Consider the following 26,370-nt stretch of genomic DNA (forward strand, 5'->3'; position numbering starts at 1 on the left):
CTGAAAAACAGTACTTATGTTTTTAAGCTTGCAGGATCAAATAATTGCCTGATTTTGCTCGTGAGTAAAAATACAAAATAGGCTATCCTGAGTTGGAAGAGATCCACAAGGATCAATGATCACAAGGACCACTGTACCTCATACAACAAAAGTGTGAGTGTGTCTGTCTTTATGTGCATTTGTCAAGGCATAAATGTCATTTTGTCGGGATGATTTAAAGACATGTTTATATGGACAAGTGCAGAGAGAAGTATGACATCATACCATCCCAGAACCTATGCACCTGTCTTACTATATGACGGTATACAGGGTAAGAAATACTTCTGGAAAAGCCAGGTATATCACCAGTATCATCATATTGCATTGATGGGGCCATGTGAGTTTGAAAACCAAACCTGATCACAACCAGCCAGGTTAAAACACAGGAAAAGAGTTCATTGAACTCTGTTCAATGGAGTCTGACTCCATTTATGCAGATAAACTTTTAGAGTCTGCACCTCTGTTAGCTAAAGGCATACCGGGGGAAGGAAGAGCAGAACAATGGGATCATGTATGAAGAGGTTGGTGTCAATGCAGAAAAACATGAAATGGACTTCTTCTTTCATCATCATAAATAGTTTTTTCCTTTTCTTTTGTCTGTTTCAACCCTTCAGTGATACCACCCATTTTTTTCTGCATCTATTCTCTCCCCACATGCATCCAAATCAGCTGCCACTAACTTTTCCTTCCTTTGAAGGTCTCCATGCTGCCTGGGAAAGATTTAAACAAGCAAAGGAAGGGGAAGAATATACTGTGTTAAAAAATATACTGTGTTAAAGAATATACTGTGTTAAATCCAATGCTATTGTTCCATCACAACATTGCTGATCATCATTTATGACTGCAAAATTGGTGATACTTGGTATGCTTTGGCTTACAAGGTCACGGAACACCCTTAGCTTCATATTTTATTTGAGAGAGTTTTCATTCCTAAAGGTTATGGAGAAAACCTTACATGTAATAAGCAAATTCAGTCATTCTATTTTTTAAACCTCATTATTTTCCGGACTATGGCATGAGGTCATAGTTCATCAAGATCTAAGACTGACAATATTCTCCACACAAGTGCCAAGTGAACACTGCCTACAGGAGATCACTGTTAAGCAGGACAGACCTCAGGGCTTAAAAAACAAACAATCTGTAGTGCTGTGAGTTGAAGCACTGTCAGGATGAAATCAACAGAAAAAAACCTAAACAGATAGCAGGGCCACTGCTCCACATTTATCACACTCTGAGACAACTGACATCTCCTTAATTTAATTTTTCCGTACATCTAACCTGCCTGGAACCACTGCTACTTTAAACTACGGTAGATTTTTTCCACTAGCTCTCTACACGCACAGCCTTGTTGATACCTACAGCTCCTTGACACCACCTGCAAAACCCATGGAAGCCCTTACGACTTCTCTAGTTCTTCCTTTCATTTTATCCCTAAATGTCATTCACAGACAGCTAAGTCAGCTGCCTACGAGCCTCACAAAAAACCATACAGGTCTCCCCGGTTTCATTTTCATATCTATACTAAGATCCCAGCCAAAACTTAAATAAATTAGCAATAGTTAGGCTAAGAGTGATAACACCTAAAAAAAAAAAAAGAGAGCATCATTAATAGCAATTGAATGTAATATGCACTTATCACATATGAATACCATCCTCATTCTATATTTCTAGGATCCAACTTCTTGAATACAGAACTTAATCAAACAGCATAGGAACAAACAAAAGAAGAAAAGGAAAGAGAAAAGGTCTTCAAAATTGCACAGATTACAAGCAGTCACCACTCAGACCAAAAGGCAGGAGAGAAAAAGTCTGAGAAGTTATGAAAGACATCATTTTCTTTATGATACTCAGTTGTGTCAAATCACAGAACAACTTGCCAATTCTCTGTTGCTAACAGAAAGAGGCAGTGAATGCTTCTCCTTATATTTTGCTTATTTAAGTTATCTATCTTCTACATTCTCAATGAATCCAATAAAATGAAAGTAAAGGGATAACTTATAAGTAATAACACCGAACTATCTGTATTGCTGCATACTACCCCTTCTATTCAGGTCTGCAGTAGGTGTCATGGTTTTGTGCTGTCAATATTCTACATCATGACATCATGTGCAGTATGAACTGTTTTGGTGGTATAAGAAAGTGTAACAGAGGGTATGTGGAAGTGTAACAGAGGGTATGTGGAAGTGTAACAGAGGGTATGTGGAAGTGTAACAGAGGGTATGTGGAAGTGTAACAGAGGGTATGTGGAAGTGTAACAAAGGGTATGTGGAAGTGTAACAGAGGGTATGTGGAAGTGTAATAGAGGGTATGTGGAAGTGTAACAGAGGGTATGCGGAAGTGTGGAAGGTTCATGCTCCAGATCTGTGGAATGGCAGCATCCCGAGTACTCAGCCCTTGGAGGAAACTACATATCCCAGGGGACAACGCGGCCAGAGATGAATCACCAGAGGAGGAGGACACACATATAATCTCGCTCCCAGGCTGGAACGTTCCTCTTTTTGCCCTGTCTATCGCTTTGGAGCGCTCCATCCCTGCCGTCTCGCTCTATCAGCAACGTTCCAGCCTGTCGCCTAGAGATTGCAGTAGGCCCCCGGTTCTCCGGGACTCTTTTTCTCTCTTTCTTTTTCTCTGCCTTGTTTGATATAGTAGTTGTAGTTATATTGTATCATATTGTGTCTCGTATTTAGTAAAATAATTTCTTTCCTTAGATTGCTGCCGTTGTTTTTGCTCATTTCTCCCCTTCTAGGGGCAGCAGCCTCTATCACGGATAAATCTAGATAACCCGATTACAGTAGGACAAGATTTTAGATGAGTATAACAGAAAGTTAAAAAGCACTCTATAATTACAATAAAGCTATTTTTACTATCCTTTATTTTAAAACATATATTGGTGATTATTATTCCTGATTACAGAAGCTGCAGCTGTATATAAAGACTGCCTTACACAGAGAACCTGCCTGTGTGTTGTATTTTGGATCACATTTAAAGCACAATCATCAGCAGATTGTTTACTTACCTGATATAGCATGATAGGTTCTATGCTGTATCCTAGTATATCAGCAAACTCCTTAGCAATAACTGTTTTTCCACAGCCCTAAAAAGTTAAAAAATATTAACTAGATTACACTGTAAGGAACATGGGGAAGGAGGGAAAAGAGAAATTTAAATTCTTACTTTTCCTCCAATCAAACACATATCTTTAACCATATGAGATTGCATCATTTCTGCCAACAGCTGATCGTGACTGGAAGTTCTTATGAATTTATCTGATTGAGAATGCTGTTTTAATAGCCCAGTCCCAGCTGGAACCTAAAAGGAAACAAGACAAAAGAAAACAAAACAAAATGCTTAATAAGATATACTGTGATAGCCCTAGGCTTTGTATGGACTGGGTTACACTTCTCCAAATAATACTATAATATTTTGTGGATGCCTGTAATTATCAAACCCAAATCTTAAACTGAACAAAATTAACACTGTATAATCTGTCCCTGGAGGAATTCAAGACCAAGTTGGATGGAGCCCTGGGCAACCTGGTCTAGTATCAGATCTACAAGCTGGTGTCCCTGCCTGTGGCTGGGGGGTTGGAACTTGATGATCCTTAGGGTCCCTTCCAATCCAAGATATTCTATGATTCTATGACTTTTTAACAGACAGCTTCCTCCACACTTTCTTCTCCCATTCTTAATGAAAAAAAATAAGAAATTGGAACAAATTCAATTACGGCATTGGGATATGGAAAGAACTTAAAGAACTTGAGACTGCTCATGCAGAAATCAATATATCATAGTCCAATAATCCCGTATCTATGTGCTTTTTGAAAAAAATAACAAAAAAATCAAATATTCAACACAAATGTGTTTCAGGATCAAAAACAAACATCAAATTCTTGATTCCACGAAAGTAACTTAACCATAACTACATCTAGTTTTATGAATACTAATTACCTGGAATGTCACTTCACTTTCACCAATCTGTACAGTTACATCAGCCTTGAAGGGTTTGTTTCCTGGTGCACTTTCTACCTTTGTAATCCGTCTGGGGCGCAATTGTTTGTTTGAGTCTTGGAGCTCAAAACGCTGTAAAATTAGAGGGTTGGGGGAATTATTTATTAAATACAGATTTCTTTAATTATTTCTTTTTTAGAACTGTTTGTTCTGATAACAGGACCAGAAGCGTATCCAAGATTAATTACTTGTCAAGTCTTAATCTCTTTTCCTTTATTTAAACTTCACTTTACACACCTATGTTCGCATTCTCGATGGCCTATGTATTTTATACACTCATTTAAACCCAAACCAAAAAGACCTACTATTTATTTATTCCAACTGTAATGACAAATGCGATTTAAAATGGCATATTCTTACTTGGCACGTACTTACTCGGACAGACTGAAATAACAAAATAAATGGATGATTGCCTTTAGCAGTGTAATAATAGACCACCTATCTTCGCAGGATATTATAAACAACTGCAGATTTAAATATCTGAGTAAAAATAACCATCAAACATTATGTTTACGTAGCTCCACAGTCCTACCACACAATGAAAACTGAGGAAGACTTCTACCTATCAAGCCTTCAGCACATTATGGATGTATCAAAAAGTAAACGACTTCTGTCTACCCAATCCACTTTTGAGCATTATATTCTAATTTATACAGATAGCATGAAAATGACTGTTTTGTCATAGAAAGAGAAGTCATTATCAAAGGGGCTTAAGCCACAGTAATTTTTTATTCATCAGAGTTGAAAGCTGAGTTATCAAGAGAAAAAGGAGTGAAAGGTTGAGGGAATTGAGCTTGTTTAGCTTGGAGAAAAGAAGGCTCTGGTGAGACCTTATTGTGGCCTTCCAGTACTTGAAACGAGAGTATAAACAGGAGGGGGAATGGCTGTTTATGAGGGTGGATAATGACAGGACAAAGGGGAATGGTTTTAAACTGGGAAAGGAGAGGTTTAGGTTAGATATTAGGAGGAAGTTTTTCACACAGAGGGTGATGATGCACTGGAACAGGTTGCCCAAGGAGGCTGTGGATGCCCCATCCCTGGAGGCATTCAAGGCCAGGTTGGATGTGGCTCAGGGCAGCCTGGTCTGGTGGTTGGCAACCCTGCATACAGCAGGGGGGGTCAAACTAGATGATCTTTGTTGACCTTTTCAACCCAGGCCATTCTAAGAGTCTCTGATTCTCTGTACAGAAGGGAAAGATAATTTTACAAGGAATAAGAGGATTAAACTTCTACAAGAAGCATTCATTAGTGGGAAAAAAAAAAAAAAAAAAAAAAAAAAAAAGTTTATACATGACTTTGTGGGAGAGGGATGAAAGAGAAGCAAAGTCTGCCTTAGACTACAGTTTGCAAAAGAAAGATCTCAGAAGTAAGCAGAATTCAGTCTAAACAAGAAAGATGAATCCAATTTTCTGAAATATTAGACTACTCTGTAAGAGAGTGCTTCTGTGGTTCAAAGAGACTTCCTACTGAGAAGCAGGGAAATAGAGGAGAAGGTCAGAGGAAGAGGTCAGGCAACATTAAAGAGGACATGTAAATATTCCCAAAAAAATAAGTAAACAACAAATAGAAACAGTGGATGTTTCCAATACCGTTAAAAAAACCCCACAAGCATGCAAATGGTGTGTGAAAACTTAAAAATCAAAGCCCAAATCTGCAATGAATCTGAAACAACGTACTGAAAGTTTATGTAACAATGAAGAAATTAGCTGCACTCTCTTGAGAGCCACAAACGCAACTGAGTATCAATGTCCAGTTTTATAAATGCCTATCAACAGTACAGAGGAAAGAAAACTTCATTACTGTGGAAGACATCATACATATTTAAGGTAATTGTCGGGAAATGTTTCACCGGGGACTATTTTCCTTGAAAGCAATCATTTGTCAACACCTAAATTGTCTAAAGGAAACGTTTAAGTTAAATAATTTTTTACAAGCGTATTTCAAATGTTCATCTGCCAATCAAAAATAATTTATCATGCAAATACTTAATCCATATAGAATCCATACAGAATAAAGGCCAGAATTCAAACCAAGCCTTCCCTTGCTTTGCAAGACCTCTTACAGATAAAATCATTAAGATTCAGAACAGAAAATGACCGTTTCCCAAATGAAGCAAATTCACAAATAGGTATACAAAGGTAGATCATTCTCAAGTTTTTATTGGTACTTTTGTTCTGCCTGTTGCAAGCTAATTATGTAATTAATACTGCAAACTTCATCCCTTGTACCTATGCCCCGTACAATAACCAGCTCTCTAATAAAGCATCAACAATGATTAGGTGTACAACCAAGGAACACTTTACTCAATGATGGCTAGGTTAACACAAGGAGCCGCATTTATCCCCAACACAAAAGTTCTCAGACAGATAGAGATAAAAGTAAGACAGGTTAGATTCACTAGATCCACTCAAAATGAGATCTGCACTTCAAAACATCTTTACGCATCTAAGCCTAACAGAGTAACAGTTTTATTTGGAAGGATGGTGTAAGTCAGTAGCTCATTTAACTGACTATCAAGAGCAAGACTTAAGATGGATACCTAAGACATTGTTGAGTCCTATTGAGCAAGAAGACATATATAGAAAATATTTACCCAAGCTGAGGATTATGCTTGGGAAGACAGTATCCAGTAGATGCGATGTCCTCTAGAAATATATGCATGTTCTAACCGCTGCCGAAACAAGCTGTTTAGCCTGCTATCTACCTCATTTTTCAGCTCTAACAGCTGACTGAAACAGCTCATGAAAGTAAGATACACTAAGAGGTAGAGCACTACTTGCCCATGTCTGTCTCCAACTCTTATCATGAAACTTTACATTTATGACATGAAATTTGTTTCTGTTTTCTTTAAACATCAGACAATGTTAAATGGTGATCTGATCCTCACAAATTAATTAATCAACTCCAAATATATGTCAGGTATACCTTTTTTCAACTCTCAATCTTTCCTAGTTGAAATCAATATTCCTTTATACAAGGAAAGGCACACATAGCAGAAAATGTATTAAAAGAAATGGAAAATGAGGGAAATTAATGGTACAGAGTGTAAAGATTTATACTATGTATAACTGATAGCAAAAACAAATGACAAAAAAGATAACAATAAAAGCGCATTAAGAACAGAAGTGACTGTTTCTACTCTGTTAATAGCCAGAGACTTGTGTTTCCATGTTGATCCATACAGGCAATTTCAATCACCCTGATGTGTGCTGGAAGGGAAATAGCATGACACAATCAAGCTACTTTTTTTGGAAGGTTGTCTGGAATAAACTCTTAACACAGGTGCTGTGCTGGAGTGATGCACAGATGGCTCTGCTGTTCACAAACAAGGAACAATCAGTTGGGGATGCGGCAACAGACAGCAGCCTTGGTTGCATCAACCATGAAATAATGGAGGTCAAAATTCTGGGGAGGAGCAATTAAACCAAATAACAGAGAACAGATCTCGCACTTCATGGGACCAGAGTGGATCATTCAGAGAGGTAAAAGACAGGATCCCACAGGAGGCAGTTTTGAAGGCCTGCGAACACTAGCAGGACATCTTTCAAAAGCAAAAACTCATGAAAACAAGCTGATCAGCCTAGCTAAATTAGGAAAGTTCGGGACTAAGCTCCTATACAAAAGACAGTATTTGGGAAGTGGCAGCAGGGACAGACAACAGTAATTTCCCTGACACATAGACATGGTTCAAGACCATTCACTAGCTGCTATGTTGAGTATTCCTAAATAGGCAGGAACAAATGACTTTCAATTTCAGGACTGAAAGAGCTGGGTAAGATGGTTTAGGCTGCAAATGTTAATCTGCAATATCTCCTACAACACCTTCAAAGATGAAAGAAAGCTAATATTGTGCTAAGGTTTAAAAGGATGAATAGAATAACCCAGTACAATTACAAGCTTGATAAGCTGTTATTAAACACAAACCTAACAACAGAACAGCCAGAAAACTTTAGATATACTTTATCAAATGCATCTTGTGCCACATGATCTGGTTTTATTTTAGTATCTCTTCTAAAAGGTCATGTGCCAAAGGTATTTTTAAGTATTTTACTACGTTAGCCACAGAATAAGCTGTTCTCATACAAGCCTTTCTATAGTAATGGGTTTTATGCACTCTTGAACTAAGGTATAAACATTCTATAGAAAACTGAGGTTTCTCTTTTCACTCTAAAGGAATCTATGAGCTTTTAAAGTGCCTTTGAAATACTGTTTTAGTACCAGCAATAATGTAACCATTTCTATTTACTTACCATTTCTTTATTCTTTTTAATAACTGAAATAATGTTGTAGCATTAGTCAACACCCATTGCTCCCCAGAATTACAACATGCAATACTTACTTTTAACGCATCTTTGACTGCGGTCCTGCCTTCCTTTCCAAGGAAAACATTATAGGGGTAAAGCCGATCGATAACATGCTGGACTGACATCATAGGAAATGAATCCTAATTCAAATTAAAAATACAAATGAAAGAAAAAGATTGGCTCATTTGGCTCATTCTTCACCAGGTGTTAAATCCAAATTAGTGCTATACTTAAAATAAAAAAATTAATGGCAATAAACAAATGCCCACCTCATCCGGCAGTTGGTCAGATGTCAAAACAGGCCTTCTGAATGTCCAATTTATTACAATAAAAATATCTCAAAGAGGTTATAAATTATACCAAAAACATGCACTTTTTCTCCTGTGCATAAATGGAAGCTACAGGGACCGGCTCAGAATCTTAACATCACTTGAGGTTAGATGAGACAAATCCCACCGATGGTAACTGCATTTCACAGTATGACAAGAACTTGTACAATAATGGCCTACTATTTCATAGCAATTTCTAATATTTACTTCTAATTCTATTATAGTGTACAGGTTCCATTTAACACATTTCTAGAAAATTTGGAACAGTTGAACAAAATTTGTTTTGCTTTGAAATGCGTTTGCACTTTCCAAACAAACTGTAAATGATGTTTTATACCTCCATGCTAACTGTAAGTAATAATTATTCTGTCAGATGTTATCTGAACTAGCCATGATTCCAGTTATTGTGTCACAGCAATAGAGAAAGAAATAGGGAGTACTTTTTAGAACAGCTAAGAAACATACACACAACTTTCTCCGTGGCAGAAAAAAAGTGTTCCAAAAAATCCTAAAGTAAAGCTCAATTGCTTTACATGCACGTTTTAAGGATTGATCCTGAGTAATATTAGCGAAACAACAATTAGTAGACTACTACTACTTCTTTTTTATGTGCTCTAATATAATTTAAACAAAATAAATCGGTTTTCAGTTACAGACTTGGATTACACAGACATCCAACTAAAGACAAGAGTTGCTCAGAAATGAGATCAGGAGATGCATATTTTATGAAATGCATAATTCAATTCGTACTTATAATCAGTAGTACTATTTATAATGTTCCATATTAAAAAAGCATCAGTAAAAATAAACAATTTAAGAGCACTGTAGTAAATATGCTGCCCAAAGGATCACAAAGCCCGTTATTGCATTTTAAAAGCCCTCTGTCTATAAATAAAGATGTAACATATAATTTGCCCACATTATCTCAAATTAATAACAATTACAGTGGCATATCTAAAATTAGCCTCTTCAGAACAGCATCCTACAAAAAAAATTTGGAGAAAGGAGTTTTCAAACTAAGAAGTGCATTTTTGGAACTACATTAATCTATTCAGAAGACAGGGAGACAGTCTTTATGATACAATCGCTATACACTGCTATATGGTTTGGGTGTACTGGTGGATGGGAAGCTGAACATGAGCCAGCAGTGTGCCCTTGCGGCCCAGAAAGCCAACCACATTTCAGGCTGCATCAAAAGAAGTGCAGAAGAGGTGATTCTGCCCTCCTGCTCTGCGCTGGTAAGACCTCACCTGGAGAACTGCATTCAGATGTGGAGTCCTCAGTACAGGGGAGACATGGAAAATGTACAGAGGAGGTCCACAAAAAGATCCAAGGGATGGAACACCTTTCCTACAAGGACAGACTGGGAGAGCTGAGGCTGCTCAGCCTGGAGAAGAGAAGGCTGCAAGGTGACCTGATAGCAGGCTTTAAATATCTAAAGGGGAGCTCCAGGAAAGAAGGGGACAGACTCTGTAGAAGGGCCTTTGGTGACAAAACAAGGGGAAGTGGCTTCAAGCTTAAAGAGGGTAGATCTAGGTTGGATATATAAAAAAAAAAGGCCTTCTGCATTGAGGCACAGGAAGAGGTTACCCAGAGATGGAGCAGATGCTCTATTCCTGGAGACTTTCATGGCAAGGCTGGATCAGAACCTGGGCAACCTGATCTAGCTGTAGCTGTCCCTGTTCATTGCAGGGGAGCTGGACAAGATGACCTTTAAAGGTCCTTTTTAACTCTAAGGATCCTATGATTCTCTATCAACTTATGGTTAAATAAAGTAGAGGATGATGACCCAGTGTGTGAAGGAGAAACACTCTAGCTAGAATCAGTGAGAACAGTTGGCTTAGGAAACGGAGTGATTAAAACTAATTCTAAAAGAAACAGTTCTGGTCTATCCAAAAAAGACACTGTCATACAATGGTAACATTTTCACATTCTCTAATGTAAAATAAAACACTTCCTTCATTCCATAGTTTAGATAACGGCTTACAACTCATTTCTTTCCATCCCTCTGAAAGCTATCTGGTGTCCATTTAAAAATAATTTTTCATCATAGGGCTCAAAGAATAAGAAGTTGTAATTTATTTTTAAATCCATCGTGTATTTCTTTCCAAAGCCCTTTATATGCTCTTTCAGTTCTCTAAACCTGAACCTTAATCACTTCATACTATCTGACGCAATACCACTAATTCAGACCAAAGTTACATCTGTAAGTACCAGGCACAATGATTTGCTACCTTACAGGTAAGGGGACTGAACACTACAGTGACAAAAATAACTCACACCTTTTAATATGTACAACCTAATAAAACAGGCATTATCTGCCACTGAGCAATACCACTGGTAAGATGATAGAATGGAAGGTACAATACAGTATTATTCTAGTAGACTTCTCCACTATGGATTGTAGTTGTCGGAAACTATTGTACCTTCAAACATTCTCAGCCTGCATCTCCTGATAACTCTCCTATCTAAGTTTATTCTAAACTCGCCATCCATCCCAAAGACCTAATATGGGACTCATCTCATTAGCAGTCTCTGACACAGGTGCAATTTGAACTTTTTGTTGTTAAAGGAGAGTAGTAAGTGCCTTTGTAATGCAGCCAATCTGCTTTACAACTACAGCATTAAAGCAGAAAAAGTGTAACACACAAAAATGCTTATTTCTCTCTACTGATGAATACAAATTGCTCCATGACAACCTCACTGTCATCATATATGCTGTATCTGAAGTCACACAAGTAGAACAGGAACATTATTTGGAAAACACACAAATACATTCAACCATTTAAAAAATACTGTATTGTGACATTCTTTGCCCTTCCATATCATGCATCCTGGCTTGCATCAGAAACAGTGTTGCCAGCAGGAGCAGAGAGGTACTTGTTCCCCTGTACTCGGCACTGGTGAGGCCGCACCTCGAGTACTGTGTCCAGTTTTGGGCCCCTCACTGCAAGAAAGACATTGAGGCTCTGGAACGTGTTCAGAGGAGGGCAACAAAGCTGGTGAGGGGTCTGGAGCACAGGCCATATGAGGAGAGGCTGAAGGAGCTGGGAATGTTCAGCCTGGAGAAGAGGAGGCTCGGGGGAGACCTCATTGCTCTCTATAACTTCCTGAAGGGAGGTTGTAGTGAGCTGGGGGTCGGCCTCTTCTCTCGTGTCATTAGTGATAAGAGCAGAGGGAATGGTTTCAAGCTATGGCAGGGGAGATTCAGGCAGGACATTAAGAGGCATTACTTCTCAGAAAGGGTGGTCAGGCACTGGAATGGACTGCCCAGGGAGGTGGGGGAGTCACCAGCCCTGGGGATGTTCAAGGAAAGACTGGATGTTGTGTTGAGGGGCATGGTTTAGTGGGAGCTATTGGTAATAGGTGAACGGTTCGACTGGATGATCTTTTAGGTCTTTTCCAACCTTGGTGATATGATTCTATGATTCTATGCTTGGTTGAAGTATTGTTCATCCTCAGTTTTTTTTTTTAGTTATTTCTTTAAGATGTTCTTGTTCATCTTCTTCCAACACATGAAAAATACGAATCTAATTCTAAGAAATTTTCAGCTTGTACAGTTTCACAGCACATGTGTATTCACATACCAAAATCTGAACTGCAGCAGATAAGCTGTCTAAGGGAAAATCTGGAAGTCCCAGTGTAGACGATTCTTGAGAGCAGAGAGTTGTAGCAAAAGACAGGATCTGAGAAATTCTGCACAGGAAAAAAATAAGTACAGAGTTTTACATATGCCATCTATACTTAAAATACTAAAGCCTAAATAGTTAATGACAGTTTAAGATCAGTGTAAGATGCTGAAGCTCTATCTGAGCAGAAAAAAAAAGTTATCTGTGATTGAAGTTCTAAAGCATTAAGGATTCAGTATGAAGGCTGCATATAAAAAGCTGTTTGAGCATACACCCACACATATTAAAAGCTTCTTCAGTTCTGGTCTCCAAGTTGTGACACAAGTTATAAAAATAACAAGGAAACCTGAAATTACACCATATTTCTTCATTAATTTTGATTTTTCTTTTAATCATGAAAAATTACCTCTCTGCAGAAATGTTTGATCCAATTGAATATAATAGCTGAAGATGGTCCTGAAAACAGAACAGAAAATCATACAGTAAATTCATTTTTGGGTCATACTGTGGGTCACAGCACATGATGTAGAGATACTTTTTATTTTTTTTCCCCTAATTTAGACATGAAAAGTCTACTCGCTCCTGAACACAGATTTAATTTTATGAAAGAAAGGAAATATTATCAAATCTTTCTTCTAGGGCTATATTATCTAATGGAAGTTATTTTTCTGCTGCAGCATTCTTTGGCAACTCTAAGTCTGCCTTTCAGGAATTTATTAAAAAGCAGTATGAAAAAATGCCATTTAAGATAAATGTATTATTTAGGCATTGATTTCAGTGGTGAGCTAAGTAAAACAACATCAGAATATTAGCTCTACTCATTACAGATAGTCCAACTCCTCTGTTAAGGTGCTTACCTTAAAAGGCAGGTGATAAATATCTCTGGCTTGAAATCTAGAGCGAAGGGGAGGATCCAAAGGGTTACCAGAGTATTTAGGTACTGGCAGGCCCAATGCTATTACACGAAAATCTTCACTAACCCGAACAATCCTCCATGCATCCAGCTCTGATTTTGTATGATCCTAAATTAAGCAACATAAAGCAGAAAAAAAAAGTTACGTCATTAAATATTCCTCCAGACTAAGCCGCAGATAGACTAACAGTCCTTGTTTGTCAAGCTGTAAATATGGTATTGTTCCCATCTTTCATTCAGAAATGAAATGAAAAAAAACAATGAACTATTCTAATTTGCGGATCATAAAAGCAAGGTTTTCCAAAATGAACACAGAACATTTGATTATGTGCAGCTGTCATGCAATTTGATTAGAGACCCCACAGACGGTCACAGTTCAGAACCATGTGTTCAGAACCTTGCTTCTCAAAAAGAACAGAAAGTAAACAGATGACAAATTGTATTTTAACCTGAAGCACTACAAGTGTGGTACTTTGAATATATTTTTCTTTCCTTCTTCTCCCTTCTTCCTGTAATTGTAAAGGGGACTATTATTGCTCTAAAATTTTCATTTACAAAATATGCTTTATTACAAGCAATACCAAAACAGAACTACCACTGGACTCCTTTACAAGAACACCTCTGTTGTGTATATCAGTTGCTGTCTTGTAAAGGATTCAATGCATACACAGCAGTACGCTCTTAAGTCTTCACACATCACAGCTCTGTCTTTCTTGACCTAGTTATATAGTACATAATTATTCACACAGAAGAAGAGAAAATGAACATTAGCTTATATAACGTAATAACTGTCAAACGACAATATTAGTTTTAGTATTATAGCAAGAGATTTATTTAATTCATCAACTATTAAGAGTGCACCTGAGGCACTCATTCTGAAGCACTTTATCACTAGAACACTCTTAAGAAGGAATATAGAAAAGAGAAGATGCTTTACTTAACTGCAACCAAATCTTGTCTGAGGCTGAATTCTCATTTTCAGTTTTTAAATACAATCACAATTTAAAAGCTTATTTTTCAGATTTGGTAATAATTCTCCCATCAATTTCATCTTTTAATTAACTACCACTCAAAGGTTTTGGAAAAAGGCACAAATCAGCAGATTTCAAACCAGGGATAAGAAACTGAAGAAATATCAATATATTTTCAGAAATCTTCTATGGTGCTAACAACATAGGAGGCAAGCTTATTTAATTGGGATCAAACAGAAGGCTTACTGCACACTTCCTTTTTTGTATATGGGTCCAAATGATATACTTAACTACAGTTAGGTATGGTAGACAGAAACATGAGTGAGATCAGACAAGAGACCAACAGGTATGTGAGTGGACACTACAGCACACGAGTGTACGAAACAGAGTACTGGTGAGAATGGTGATTAAATTTACTAAGGTCCCCAAAAGGCCAAAGAGTATCTCTACTCAAATGTAAGCAGTGGGACTCAAGGCTCGATGAAAATGAAAGTATCATCATCATCATCATAGTATCACAGTATTGTGCGAGTTGGAAGGGACCTTAGAGATCATCGAGTCCAACTCCCGGGATTCGAGCCCCTCTGCGTAGCAGAGCAGCTCTTCTACTACTTGTGCCACAGGGGGAATTCGAACCCAGGCCCTCCAGTGCTGCAAGCAGCACTTTATACCACTGCGCCACCGGGGGCACACAGTAGTAACAGTAGCAGACGCTACAATCCTACTGCCTATCAAGAGTAAACTTGCTAGCCATTTCTTATCATTTGGATTAGCTGTTCACACATATTTTAATAAATTAAAGGTGAGACAGCACTGAGAAATACTGTATCTCCAGTCTTCATACCAGTATTCCAGCACTACCAAGAACAGGAAAATGAGAACTGAAAATCCTAATGGTATTTCCCTACCTGCAGAAGTTTGTCGTAACGTTCCGCAGACATGAGAAAACGTCCATCTTCAAGTTGCATTTCCCTGTTCTCCAGCAAATTGTTTAACACAGGTAAGACATTGCGCTCAGCCTTCTCCAAACCTTCCAACACAAGGATTCGTCCTTCTGTAGCTGCACGAACTGCACACTTTTCAAAAGCAGAAAGCAATAGTGCAAGAGAAATAAACATCACATATCTCATGAAATCCTGCTGAAAAAGAATCCACAGATGCTTTCCAAAACAGTATTTATTTCCTTAATAATCAGTAAGATCGGAACAGGTTGCCCAAGGAGCTGTGGATGCCCCATCCCTGGAGGCATTCAAGGCCAGGCTGGATGTGGCTCTGGGCAGCCTGGTCTGCTGGTTGGTGACCCCGCACATAGCATGAAGGTTTAAACTCCATGATCATTGTGGTCCTTTTCAGCCCAGGCCATTCTATGATTCGATTCTACAAAGAGTGACAACTGATTGTATTAACATATTGGACAAAGTTGGACTTTTATCTTATAACTGTTAAAGGGACTAAAAAAGAAATAAGACTATCAATAATAATAAAAGCTATTCTAGTCTCTTGTATCAACAGAATAAAGTGTAAAATCTTGTTAACATTTTGGTGAATACCTGGTGTATGGTAATAAGCAGTGCATTTTCTTTTGAATGTTTTATAATACGTACCAGGCATGACAATTACGGCATAGCTATCTATACAGAAGCCACAGTATAGAAGTGGTTGTACACATTTACAACCATATTAAAATATTTAGAAACCACAGGTCAGATATCCCTTGGGATTACTCTGGTTATGCACCAGTGTAATTCCATTACCAGTACAGTGCTCTAGTTTGACCTGATGAGAACAACAATCTGTTGAAACCAGGTGTGGGAGATAAAAACAAAACAATGCTATCAATAATCAGATGTTAACAATATGAGAAAATTAAAACTGTTTGTAATTATATTCCCAGACTGAACATGAGTTTTTTTTTTTAAGAACAGAATAAAAGCACAGACTTTCACTTGTGGATACTTTGGAGCACTTGGGATGGGAAGTTATTTCTTTTCTATATCTCACTTCATTAATTATTTGTGAATTCTTACTGTTTATATGTGCCTAATGTTTATCCAAAACATAAAACTAAGCTCTGGTGTTAGCAATTTTTTTTTGCAGTTTCTTCGCAGTCAATATTGTGGCTCAGGGAAATTAACTAAATTCACTTCATAACTATTATTCACAATTACTGCTCAATGAAAGATTCTGAAATGTAATGCTTTCTTGTCTATTTCCAAATTGAAAAGGTTTAACCAGATAATAACAGGGAACGTGTAGATGTGCCCAATATCAACAGGCACCAAAGAGATTTGCTTTTCATTCCGATTGCATTTGAACAATTTTAGACACAAGCACAGTGGCAAAGGGAGCATGATTGAAATTTATTCCCAGCATGTCTCCTACAAACTCCTACAGATGAACATTCATATCATACTAAATGGAAATCTCTGATGAATACAACAGATGTCAAAGACTGGGACAGAGAGAAAGAAGGAAGGAATGAGAAAGGATAATGAAAAAATGTGGGGAGAGAAGAGAATAAAATAAGATTTTCAATGGAAAAAGAAAAAAAAATAAACATGTACAAAGGACAGCTGGAAAAATCTAAGCTAGAGACAAAGAACAGTTCAGTGCAACGAAACTGATGCATGGCACAGAGCATATGATAGAATCAGAGATCCATCTGGTAACACTAAAGATAACAATACACGGCACCTTAACTAATTTAGCTGCTTCTTATGCACACTGCAGAAATATACTTCTACACTTGTATTCTATAACGAAGTAGAAGTATAAACAACTATGGAAAAATAAGCCATAATGTAAGATTTTAACATCTTTATTAAAACAGTGATAACTGCTGTACCTAAGCTCACAAATCCCAGTATGCATCTGTGTATTAATTTCCCTCCCCTGACATTTTTAGGATCTAGCCTCATAATCAATATCTGAGTTACCCGTAATAATCCCATTAACCAAGTACAGTCCTAAGACTATTTCCCTTCCAGTGAATCACTAATTCCTTCCAAAAGTAATCAGCAAGTGAATTGATTTTATAGGCTAATTCAAAATACTATGCTTTAACAAGCAATAAAAAATTTCACTCTCTCCATTCCAGAAAATTTGTCTGAAGGGCAAATTTTGTACTAACATTCTTCTCTAGGAAGGTCACTAGTTAAGTATAAAATCTGCTTCAACCTGTTTAAATAGAAAACCTGAGTCTCCAGCAACCAGTTTAATACCTGGAATGAACAAAATGCTATATTCTCCAATTGTACTTTGGAGATTCAGCCAGAATACGTTTCGACAAACATTTTATTTGCCAAGTTGGTTGGATCTGCATCTTATATGTCTAAGAAGACTTTATGACCAAGTTTTACTAGCCAGAGGAAAATACACATCTTGTTCATACGGTGTCAAAATATTTTCAGTATCCATAGAATCTTGTTGACTCATGTTGAGACATGCACACTATGAATGAAGGCCTGCTGAATTAATAGTCTTCCAATATTACGGTCACAACATGACTGACGCTGGCAGGGCCCTTTGGGTCCCTCTGTTCCAGCCTCAGCCCCAGCAGGGACAGCCAGAGCAGGGTGCCCAGGGGAGATCCACAAGGAGGAGACCCCACAGCCTCTGGGTAGCCTGTGCCATTCATGAACTTCAAAAAGATGTTCTCTACTAGCAGTACAATCTTGAGAATCGCCTATTAAAGCACACAGACCAATTCAGAAGATGGCAACTTAAAAAGAAAGCAATTTTCAGAGCTTGAAAACTGCTCAAAATTTTTATTCAAGGTTGTGTTGCTCACTACAATACTTCAAAATGGATGTTACAGATTATAAGAAGCATATATAGGTAGCCAAAGATGATCAGCTTCAGGAATGTCTGAGTGCTCAGCTACGCTTAACCAAACAATCCCCATAACAACAATAAAAACAACATCTGGGTGTTAATTTACTCTGATTGGCTTCTCTTTTTTTCTTTCCTTTTTTTTCCCTCTTCTTTATACAAACTGTGCTCCTTGGATATTTTTAAAGCATTTTTGAAACACCATAAACTGTTCTCCAAAATATAATGAAATATACACACAACTCATCTGACTCTAAGGCATGGGAAAAGTACTAACATCGGACAGCATAAAGTCTGCTCTTAAACAGCTGTGTATCCCTGGCTGAACTGTGATATTTATGCAGCCTGTTTGGTAACGAGTAATAAATTTCTGCAATAAGCTTTGCACACTACGAGGTATCTTCTGAATCATTATTGCAGTCATATCTGTGCACTGATGGGTTGTTTTGGAAACTAAAATGCGCAACAAATAAAGAGGAAAGCAAGCAAGTTTGCAATCTGTCACTGAAAATAATTTTTTAAAAGATGCTTCCAAGAAACTCATCTTCATAATTCTATAATGAAAACCCAAAAATAGCTGCGCTGCCTCACTCTCTCACCAGCCTCATTTGTTCAAAGTGTTTAATTTAAAATAGAATTTGACAGAGGGTGTTCTATTATTCAACCTTGATGGTAAACCTGAGATTAAAGGTATCAATTCTTATTAAAAAGCAGAGAGGGATTTGTTAAATGTTTATCTTCAGGTTTATTTTAACAGTAGCTAGAGACTATTTTGCTCTTTGAATGCAGAACCAAGTTCACTGCCTCCCACCTGTGCTCCCACAGATCTGAAAGAATGGTTACCTGGATACCTGCTCCAGGAAATACATGAACTTAAAACAGGCTGAGTTTCTTCCCCAAGAGCAGAAACCCTTAACACACTATTAGTCCCATAGTAATAGACTTAGGCAATAAATATGCGGTGTGGAATGCTTACTCTGCTTTCATAACGCACCCACAAAAGTATTTTTCTCTCTTTAAAGGCAGAAACACCTTAGAAACTAAACAACACAAAAAAGGCTTCCACAGTCTTTTGCACAACTGAGCTCCTCTGCTTGAGTAGCGCAAAGCACAACAACTACAGAAACAATAAAACCCCACTCATGAGAAGAGTCACACAAATGAATTTACCCAGCAACAGAAAGAGAGGACAGAAAACAGCTCAACACAACGCACAGGTCTAAGCACAAAAGTAAAAAATGCTCCAAATAATGGCTGAACATTAATTTAATGTTTGCCTGCTTTTGTCATGAAGACGAGCACCCTTGCTCTGTGAACTAGATCCCTGTAATGACATCTCAAGCACAGCAACCAAAATTACAACGTGAAAAAACAACAGAGCGAGCAGCTCAGTGAACAAGAGAACTAATATAATAAGGCTTCCCTGCATCTGCAGACTACGTTTCAGATGTCCCTTCCAGAGCAGTAACTTGTTTCCTCCACCCGCACAATATCCCACACACTCATTCACCAGAGTCTTTGCTGTATGTCAAAAACCTTCCAGCACTGACACGTGCAGGCATTTCTTATGCTAAAAAGAGATCTTCAGAAATCATCTGGTAATGATAACACAAAACGCTGGCTGTTTTTGAGTTAACAAAGTCATGTGTGCCTGCAAGAGGATAACAGAACTTAAAAGTAAGCTCACAGTGCAGTGATTGGGGAGGTAGGGGGGAGAGATGATGACAATAATTTTGACTCCCTGTTGCCCACCAAGCCACAAAATGTCACAAAACTCAGATGAAATTGCTAATTTCTGAATTACTTTCCATGGGTCAAGAAGAATCGATTTCTCCAAATGCAAATCATTAAAATAACCAGCAGGTAAAGAAAAAGGAGTGGCCAGCAGGTCAAGGGAGGTGATTGTTCCCCTCTTCTCTCATGAGGTCCCATCTGGAGTACTGCATTCAGGACTATAGCCCCCAGAACAAAAAAGACATACAGCTCTTGGGAGCAGGTCCAGAGGACTAAAAGGATGATCAGAAGGCCAGGTTGGATGGGGCCCTGGGCAGCCTGAGCTGCTGGGTGGCAGTCTTGCAGGGGGCTGGAACTTGTGGGCTTTCCAACCCAAATCATTCTATGCTTCTATAATAACATAAAAAGAATTGGCAGAGATGCATAATGGAGTTTGCAGTGAGGTTTTCCTCCTCACTTTACTGGGGAAGAAGGAGGATATTGACTAAAACTTGCAATTTTCTCAGGTTATACTTTTAAGAAGATTCAACTAATCAGATCATCAAGTTTTCTGTAACACTTGTATGGAAATAGAAAGAAATTACCTAAAAATATAGAGGGAGTCTAAAGACAGATGTACAGACACACTGAGATCAGTGAAACACATTAGGTTGTCTGAGGGATCTACTTCACTAGAATTTACAAATATCTGCTGGATAGGCAGTATGTCTGAACAGCGTAACGCTACTAAATAGTAACACTTAATATATTTGTTCCATTTTTTACAATGCTGAAGTCCTCTCTTACTGACACCCCTTGAGAGTTCAGCAGAGGAAAGCAGCTGAGGAATACTGAAATGAAAGATTAGTTAATGAATCAAAGTGATAACATATTACCTCTAAAATAAAAGCAGCCAAGTATTTTGTAGTAATTTGAAGGACTAATAAGAATAATGTTCAAACAGTTTCAAAACGGTTTAAAGAAGAGTAGGATCTAGCTTCTGCAATGTTTTGCATTGATATGCCCTTCTAAAAACAATAGAATTATTGAACAAAGTAATTCAGACTCCTGTGTAACCTGTAAAACTTTATTCCTTTTATTACCAAGATATAACTAGCTCTGAGATGGTTCTAAAAGTAGCTCTCTATCATACTTTAAGTGACTATAATTAAAACGCAGGGCAAGAAAACTTCGGGTAGAACACCACTATCTAACAGGTTCATCTTTCATGTTATCAGTACACATCTAAAGAGCAATTATTTACTTTATCATCTTTCCCACAAAACTTAAACATATATAGTCAACTTGAATATGATTTACTTGAATATCCTACTAAGGGAAAACACTGGTCTGAAATACTGCTATGTTAGACCCTGGTAAAAACCTTTCATCTGAGAATTTCCAACAGATGGAAGAAGATAGGTAATCTTAGACCTTTACCTTATACAAGGCAATCTTCACACAATGTTCTAGCTGAAGTGAGATCATTCAAAATAGCTTGTACAAAGCGAAGCAAGCTGCTTCGTATTTATACTCGGATCACAATCTTCTCACAAATACAATGAACAGATTATTCTCACATCTTGTTGAGATTCATACAGTCCCGAATACTTTGGTTTTATAGATGTTAATTAACTAATGCTTTTACACTGAGAGAATTTACTTTAAGTACTCTGCAGTAAACGCAAGGATAAGACTATCTATAACAACAGTTAGCAATGGAGCTCATGAGTTAATATGTTAGCTCTATAGTCTGCACAGATGCTTTCATCCTCTGGTAAACGAGAAGTCATTTACAGCCCTAAGCCACAGTACAGTGTTTTAAATTATCTCGTGTTGTGCAAATCCCATATTTACAGATAACCATTAAGTTATTTCAACTCTGAGAAATAACTTCACAAAGGTTACTTGGATCATCTGTCAATTCAGAGTCAATTCATCATGATTTCAAGAAAATATATCTTGAAGGTTGATAGTGCTGAAAAAGAGATCAATTGCACTTTTTTTTTCCCTTATTTTAAAAATAGTAAATTATTTTTGTAATGTAGAGAGCTTTCTTTCCTCTCCAGTCCCCATTCTACTTTCCACCCACAAGTTACTCATGGAATGGTGCTATCATTAACCTCTATCATACTAACAACTGAAAACTGCTTTAGATAGCACATGTAAACTCATACTACATCAGAGAAACTGACCCACTCTATTTATTTAGGCATCTAACTTGTAAACAAATTAGAACAGACCTAACTCTAAACCAAGAGTATATTTTACCTGTGGACATGCCTTTGATACCTTACAAAGAAATTTTTCCTAACCTTAGTTACTCTACAGTTTTACTTAAAGGACTAATGTGTTGGGAAAGTACTGATGACAGGAGTGTTTAAATCATTATTCTAATTCTGATCAGAAGTAATCTTCTGAACCAAATCTCCCAGTTGTCTCCATTTACTGTGCTTGGGTTTAAATACACAGAGAAGTACTAACATAAATGAGCTAGACTATTTTTCAGTGACGTTAGATCAAAGGACTCATCACAAAGTACATCTAAAGTGTTACAGTGGTTAGGCGAGAGCAATATCTAGAGAAGTGCTTGTGAAACTGCAGTCTACCTGCACTGAATGAATTTCACTTCCCATTGTTATAATAAACATAATAAACTGTCTCCCTAATTGAGTCTAAATAAAAGGGTAAAACCCCGTGGTACTTGTAATAGAGGGAGCAATCTCAGCTTTGGGAAAAGATAACATTTTCAGTAATAACAAAATCAGGAGTGTTCTATGAAATTTCCTAATCATCAGAAACACACCAGTCATTCTGTATCCCATGTATTGAGTTTTCATCATTTAAACCATGATTTCCTTCAAACCAGTTATAAATGGCAATGAGGTAGTTTGTGTGACCATAACTTGCCTGATCGAGATAAAAAGCACTGCCATCTCGGATCTCTCGTCGCTGTTTGAGGTCTGTCTCAGTGGTGTCCCTTGAGAGTGCAATATATTCAACCTCTCTCTTTGTCAGTTCCTGCGGACAACAAACTGAGGTTATCACAGAAATAAAACCACAACTCCAAGTAAGTCCACTTTTAACAATAAGTCCAATAGTATAATTATACAAAAGAGCTCCAGACAACAGCACAGCGATCTGAAATAACTCTGAACAAAATCTAATATATCTTATTTTCGAGACGTTTACAGTGTGTTCTGCCTCAAACAAAACAGTTTGAATTTCTGCTCAATAAAGTTTTATTTTCCCCAAATCTGTTCTAAAAACATAATAACCAGATGTTCAACTGAGCTTCCATAAAGTCTTCTTTATGGCTAATTTTCTGGTTCTGGACACCCAGAAACAATCAACATCCACAAATCATGAACAGAAATCCAAGTTTTCCATAAATTATTTCAAAGCTTCAATTCTGCCATTGCTCAATAACACACTATGACAGAGTTGTAATGATTACCTGCACATACTTTTTCAGAATACTGGTGAACTATATTTTTCTCACCACCTCTGCCTCTATTCACACAAGTTGCAGTTTACCTCTGTACAATTATAGACTACTTCAAAAAGAAAAATCTTTAAGGTTTGATTTTTTTATTATTATTTTTTTTCATGTTAACTCAGTAAGAGCTCTACTTAGAAATTTCCATCTTAAAGCAAAAAAACAAAACAAAAAACTTCTACCTGATTCTCCTGCTACTTCTTTATCTGAGATTTAACGCTTTCTTAAAAAGCCATCAGTTTCTCTATGATGCATGTAGGAATAACCTTTGTTTTAGTATGACTCACAGAAAAAAGAACAAAAGAGTGAATACAGGAGTTTTCTTTAACAATTAGCCTTGTGGAGTAGCAACAGCAGACAGAAGTTCTCCAGAGCACTTAGTACCTCACAGCAAAGATCAGTCCTCATGCATTTGTCTTAGACGACATTGAAACAGTAAGCAGCAATCTTTCTAATAAAGCTCAGGTACATACACACTGTGGTGTAAACAAGGGTACAGCCTATGTCTCATGCCTTGATACCAGGCGTCTCCTCTTCGGGTTACGCCAAATTCTTCTTATCTCTTCTAAGGAATACAATGAGCTACAAAGTAGCATGACTGGTCTATTAGACCAAGAAATCTTTTTTCTCCTTCCCATTATTCAAAATTAAGCATTCTCCTGTGTGCTTTACCTCTGAGAGCTAATCTTTGAATTCCTGTCTTTTGATTTGAAAAGAAATGGCTGATCTTCATGACAATTGTTACACACCTCCATTTGTGATCCTTCTGCACAACCAGATCCTGGGTAGAATTCATGGCAGACAAAGCCCTGTGCACATTTGCAGCCACCCACCCTCCATGCTGATCATTTAAGAGCACAAATGACTTTAATGCAAAATCTTGCACACGGTGCTGCCGTGGTTCATGCAGATGGATGTGGGCAAGTTCTTCCCACATTCCAAGTATGGATCATACACACATCTCCACTTTCTGATCACTCATGATAACTGTCCCCTAATGTTATGTAAAATACTTTCCCAAATCCTTTACTTCGTATCTTTTTCTGTAAAAAGAAGCAAAAAGGATTTGTTGTCTGTAACAGTAGGCAGATATCTTAATCTTCCAACATACATAATGCCTAGAACAAACTGTTTCTCCATTTGTGATAGCATATGGCAACATAGTCTTCCAACTTTCTTTTTCCCTGGAGTTTAGGCAGAAGAACGTATTAAAATGTCTGCACTTTTGATTCGTCTAAAACAAACTGAACTCTGGAAAAAAATTTATGGAAAAAACTTTACTTCCACAAGTTGCTTGCTGTGAAATGTTATAGTAATACTTCCCTCAGTTTGGCTAGTAGAGGAATATCTAAGTGACATGAATGGCTATTTCTCCAATAACTTAAATCAACATACATACCAGATACTGCATGGCAATGGACCGTCGCAAGGGCCCAGGAGGTCCAATAAGAAAGACATCCTGGCCGAGAAGGTCTTTCTGCATTATCCATCTTAAATGCTGTGCTACAGACTGGGCCAAAGAATCTGTCACTTTGAAAGAAAAATAAAGGCAAGAACATATTATTTAAGAGATTAAGAGCCTTAGAGATACCTGGTCATCCATGGATTTTTTTGTTCTTTTCTCAAAAATTAAAACAAAGACATAAGGATATGTTATCCTAAAGCCAGATAACAGAAGTGCAGAGAATTCCACACAATTTCCCTTAGTCTACTTACTTTATATACTCTTACCCGCTGCCTTTCCCTCTGTGAAACTTCCTCTTTTAAAAGAAGGAAAACAACGCAAAACCAGAAAAAGGTTGTTGATCTTAATTTCACACTGAGCTCATTAATGAAAAGACTTCTCAGCATCAGTTTGATACAGGAAAGACCAATTGATTATCATTTGTAAAAGAACCATTCAACCTACATCCCAATACTTCTGTGAATCGTGAACATTAAATAACTAAATACTAGGCTTGCATCACCATAAGAAGATTCATTCATTTTCAGAATATATTTTATTTGATACTTTCTTAAAAGCCAATGATATTCTTGCTTATGTTTTCATACAGTAGCACACACCAATTATCACAGAACAGCAAGACACACAGTAACGCTATGTGGACTTATCAACACTACGTAGCTTCTAAAATCATAATGAAAACAAATCCAAGCAGATGCACACACCTCTGTAATACCATTGATTGTATTTAATATTTACAACATTCATTCAACTGCTGGCAGTACTAGAGAGCTTTGTGCACTCTGAGAGGGGGACACCATTCCTGCTGCCATACATCACTCTGTCCCTGTACCTTCATGTAGCCCTCAGCACAGCACAGCCCTTCCTCAGAAATGAGCAAAAAGCATTAACTAGCACATGAGGAAAGCAAGAGCACAAGCAAGCCAGGAGGGATGTTTATTTATGCATGTGTGTATATGGTTGGTTTCAGAATGATGTGACAAGACCAATGATAAGCGTTGAAGCAAGGGCCTCAAGGGTGGTGCCTGCGATGCTAAAGATGCAGCTAAAGCGCAGTAAGAAAGGAGTGGGAGGAGATGAAACCCTCGCATTACTACTTGATTACCTTTTTTAGCATGTTCAGGAGTTTCAATTAGAAACCAAAATTTTAAGAAACAAGCCTTGTTTTCACTTTAGCTCTTTTGAGGCTGAGAAAAGGACAGAGTTCAAGGAGATCAAGCAGTAGTATCCCTCAGTTCTCAGGGCTTCCAATTTGCCTTTGTATCTTTGCGTATCAGAAATACAATTCCGTTTTGTAAAACAAAAGAAACAGCAGAAAATGATCCTGTGGGATTCTAGTAAGATGGTATAAGGATGACTAAGGAAAACTTTATTACAATTTTAAGTGGAGACTTAGATTTATCACTCAGGAAAACAATCAGAAATCTTCTCCCACTTTCAGTGAAATCTGCTACAACATCACCACCAGTATGAGCAGGAATAACATACAGACATAAATAGTCATAGAATGGCCTGGGTTAAAAACGAACACAATGATCATCCAGTTTCACCCCCCCCTGCTATGTGCAGGGTTGCCAATCACCAGACCAGGCTGCCCAGAGCCACATCCAGCCTGGCCTTGAATGCCTCCAAGGATGGGGCATCCACAACCTCCTTGGGCAACCTGTTCC

At 37.7% G+C, this 26,370-nt stretch overlaps 1 protein-coding gene across 1 annotated transcript in view; it reads right to left on the minus strand.

Annotated features, from left to right (window-relative positions):
* Nucleotides 1-26,370, minus strand: part of VWA8 (von Willebrand factor A domain containing 8) — a 162,925-nt gene that overhangs the window by 121,515 nt on the left and 15,040 nt on the right. Inside the window, exons 3-12 of the mRNA XM_072358299.1 lie at nt 24,635-24,765; nt 22,647-22,757; nt 15,101-15,268; nt 13,166-13,330; nt 12,715-12,764; nt 12,267-12,375; nt 8,386-8,490; nt 3,987-4,118; nt 3,214-3,348; nt 3,056-3,133 (exon numbers count right to left, since the gene is read on the minus strand). Coding sequence (XP_072214400.1) covers nt 3,056-3,133; nt 3,214-3,348; nt 3,987-4,118; nt 8,386-8,490; nt 12,267-12,375; nt 12,715-12,764; nt 13,166-13,330; nt 15,101-15,268; nt 22,647-22,757; nt 24,635-24,765 — 1,184 coding nt within the window. The remainder of the gene's footprint in view (nt 1-3,055; nt 3,134-3,213; nt 3,349-3,986; nt 4,119-8,385; nt 8,491-12,266; nt 12,376-12,714; nt 12,765-13,165; nt 13,331-15,100; nt 15,269-22,646; nt 22,758-24,634; nt 24,766-26,370) is intronic.

The sequence above is a fragment of the Excalfactoria chinensis genome, chromosome 1, assembly GCF_039878825.1.
Source record: "Excalfactoria chinensis isolate bCotChi1 chromosome 1, bCotChi1.hap2, whole genome shotgun sequence".
In the NCBI taxonomy this organism is placed as follows: Eukaryota; Metazoa; Chordata; class Aves; order Galliformes; family Phasianidae; genus Excalfactoria; species Excalfactoria chinensis.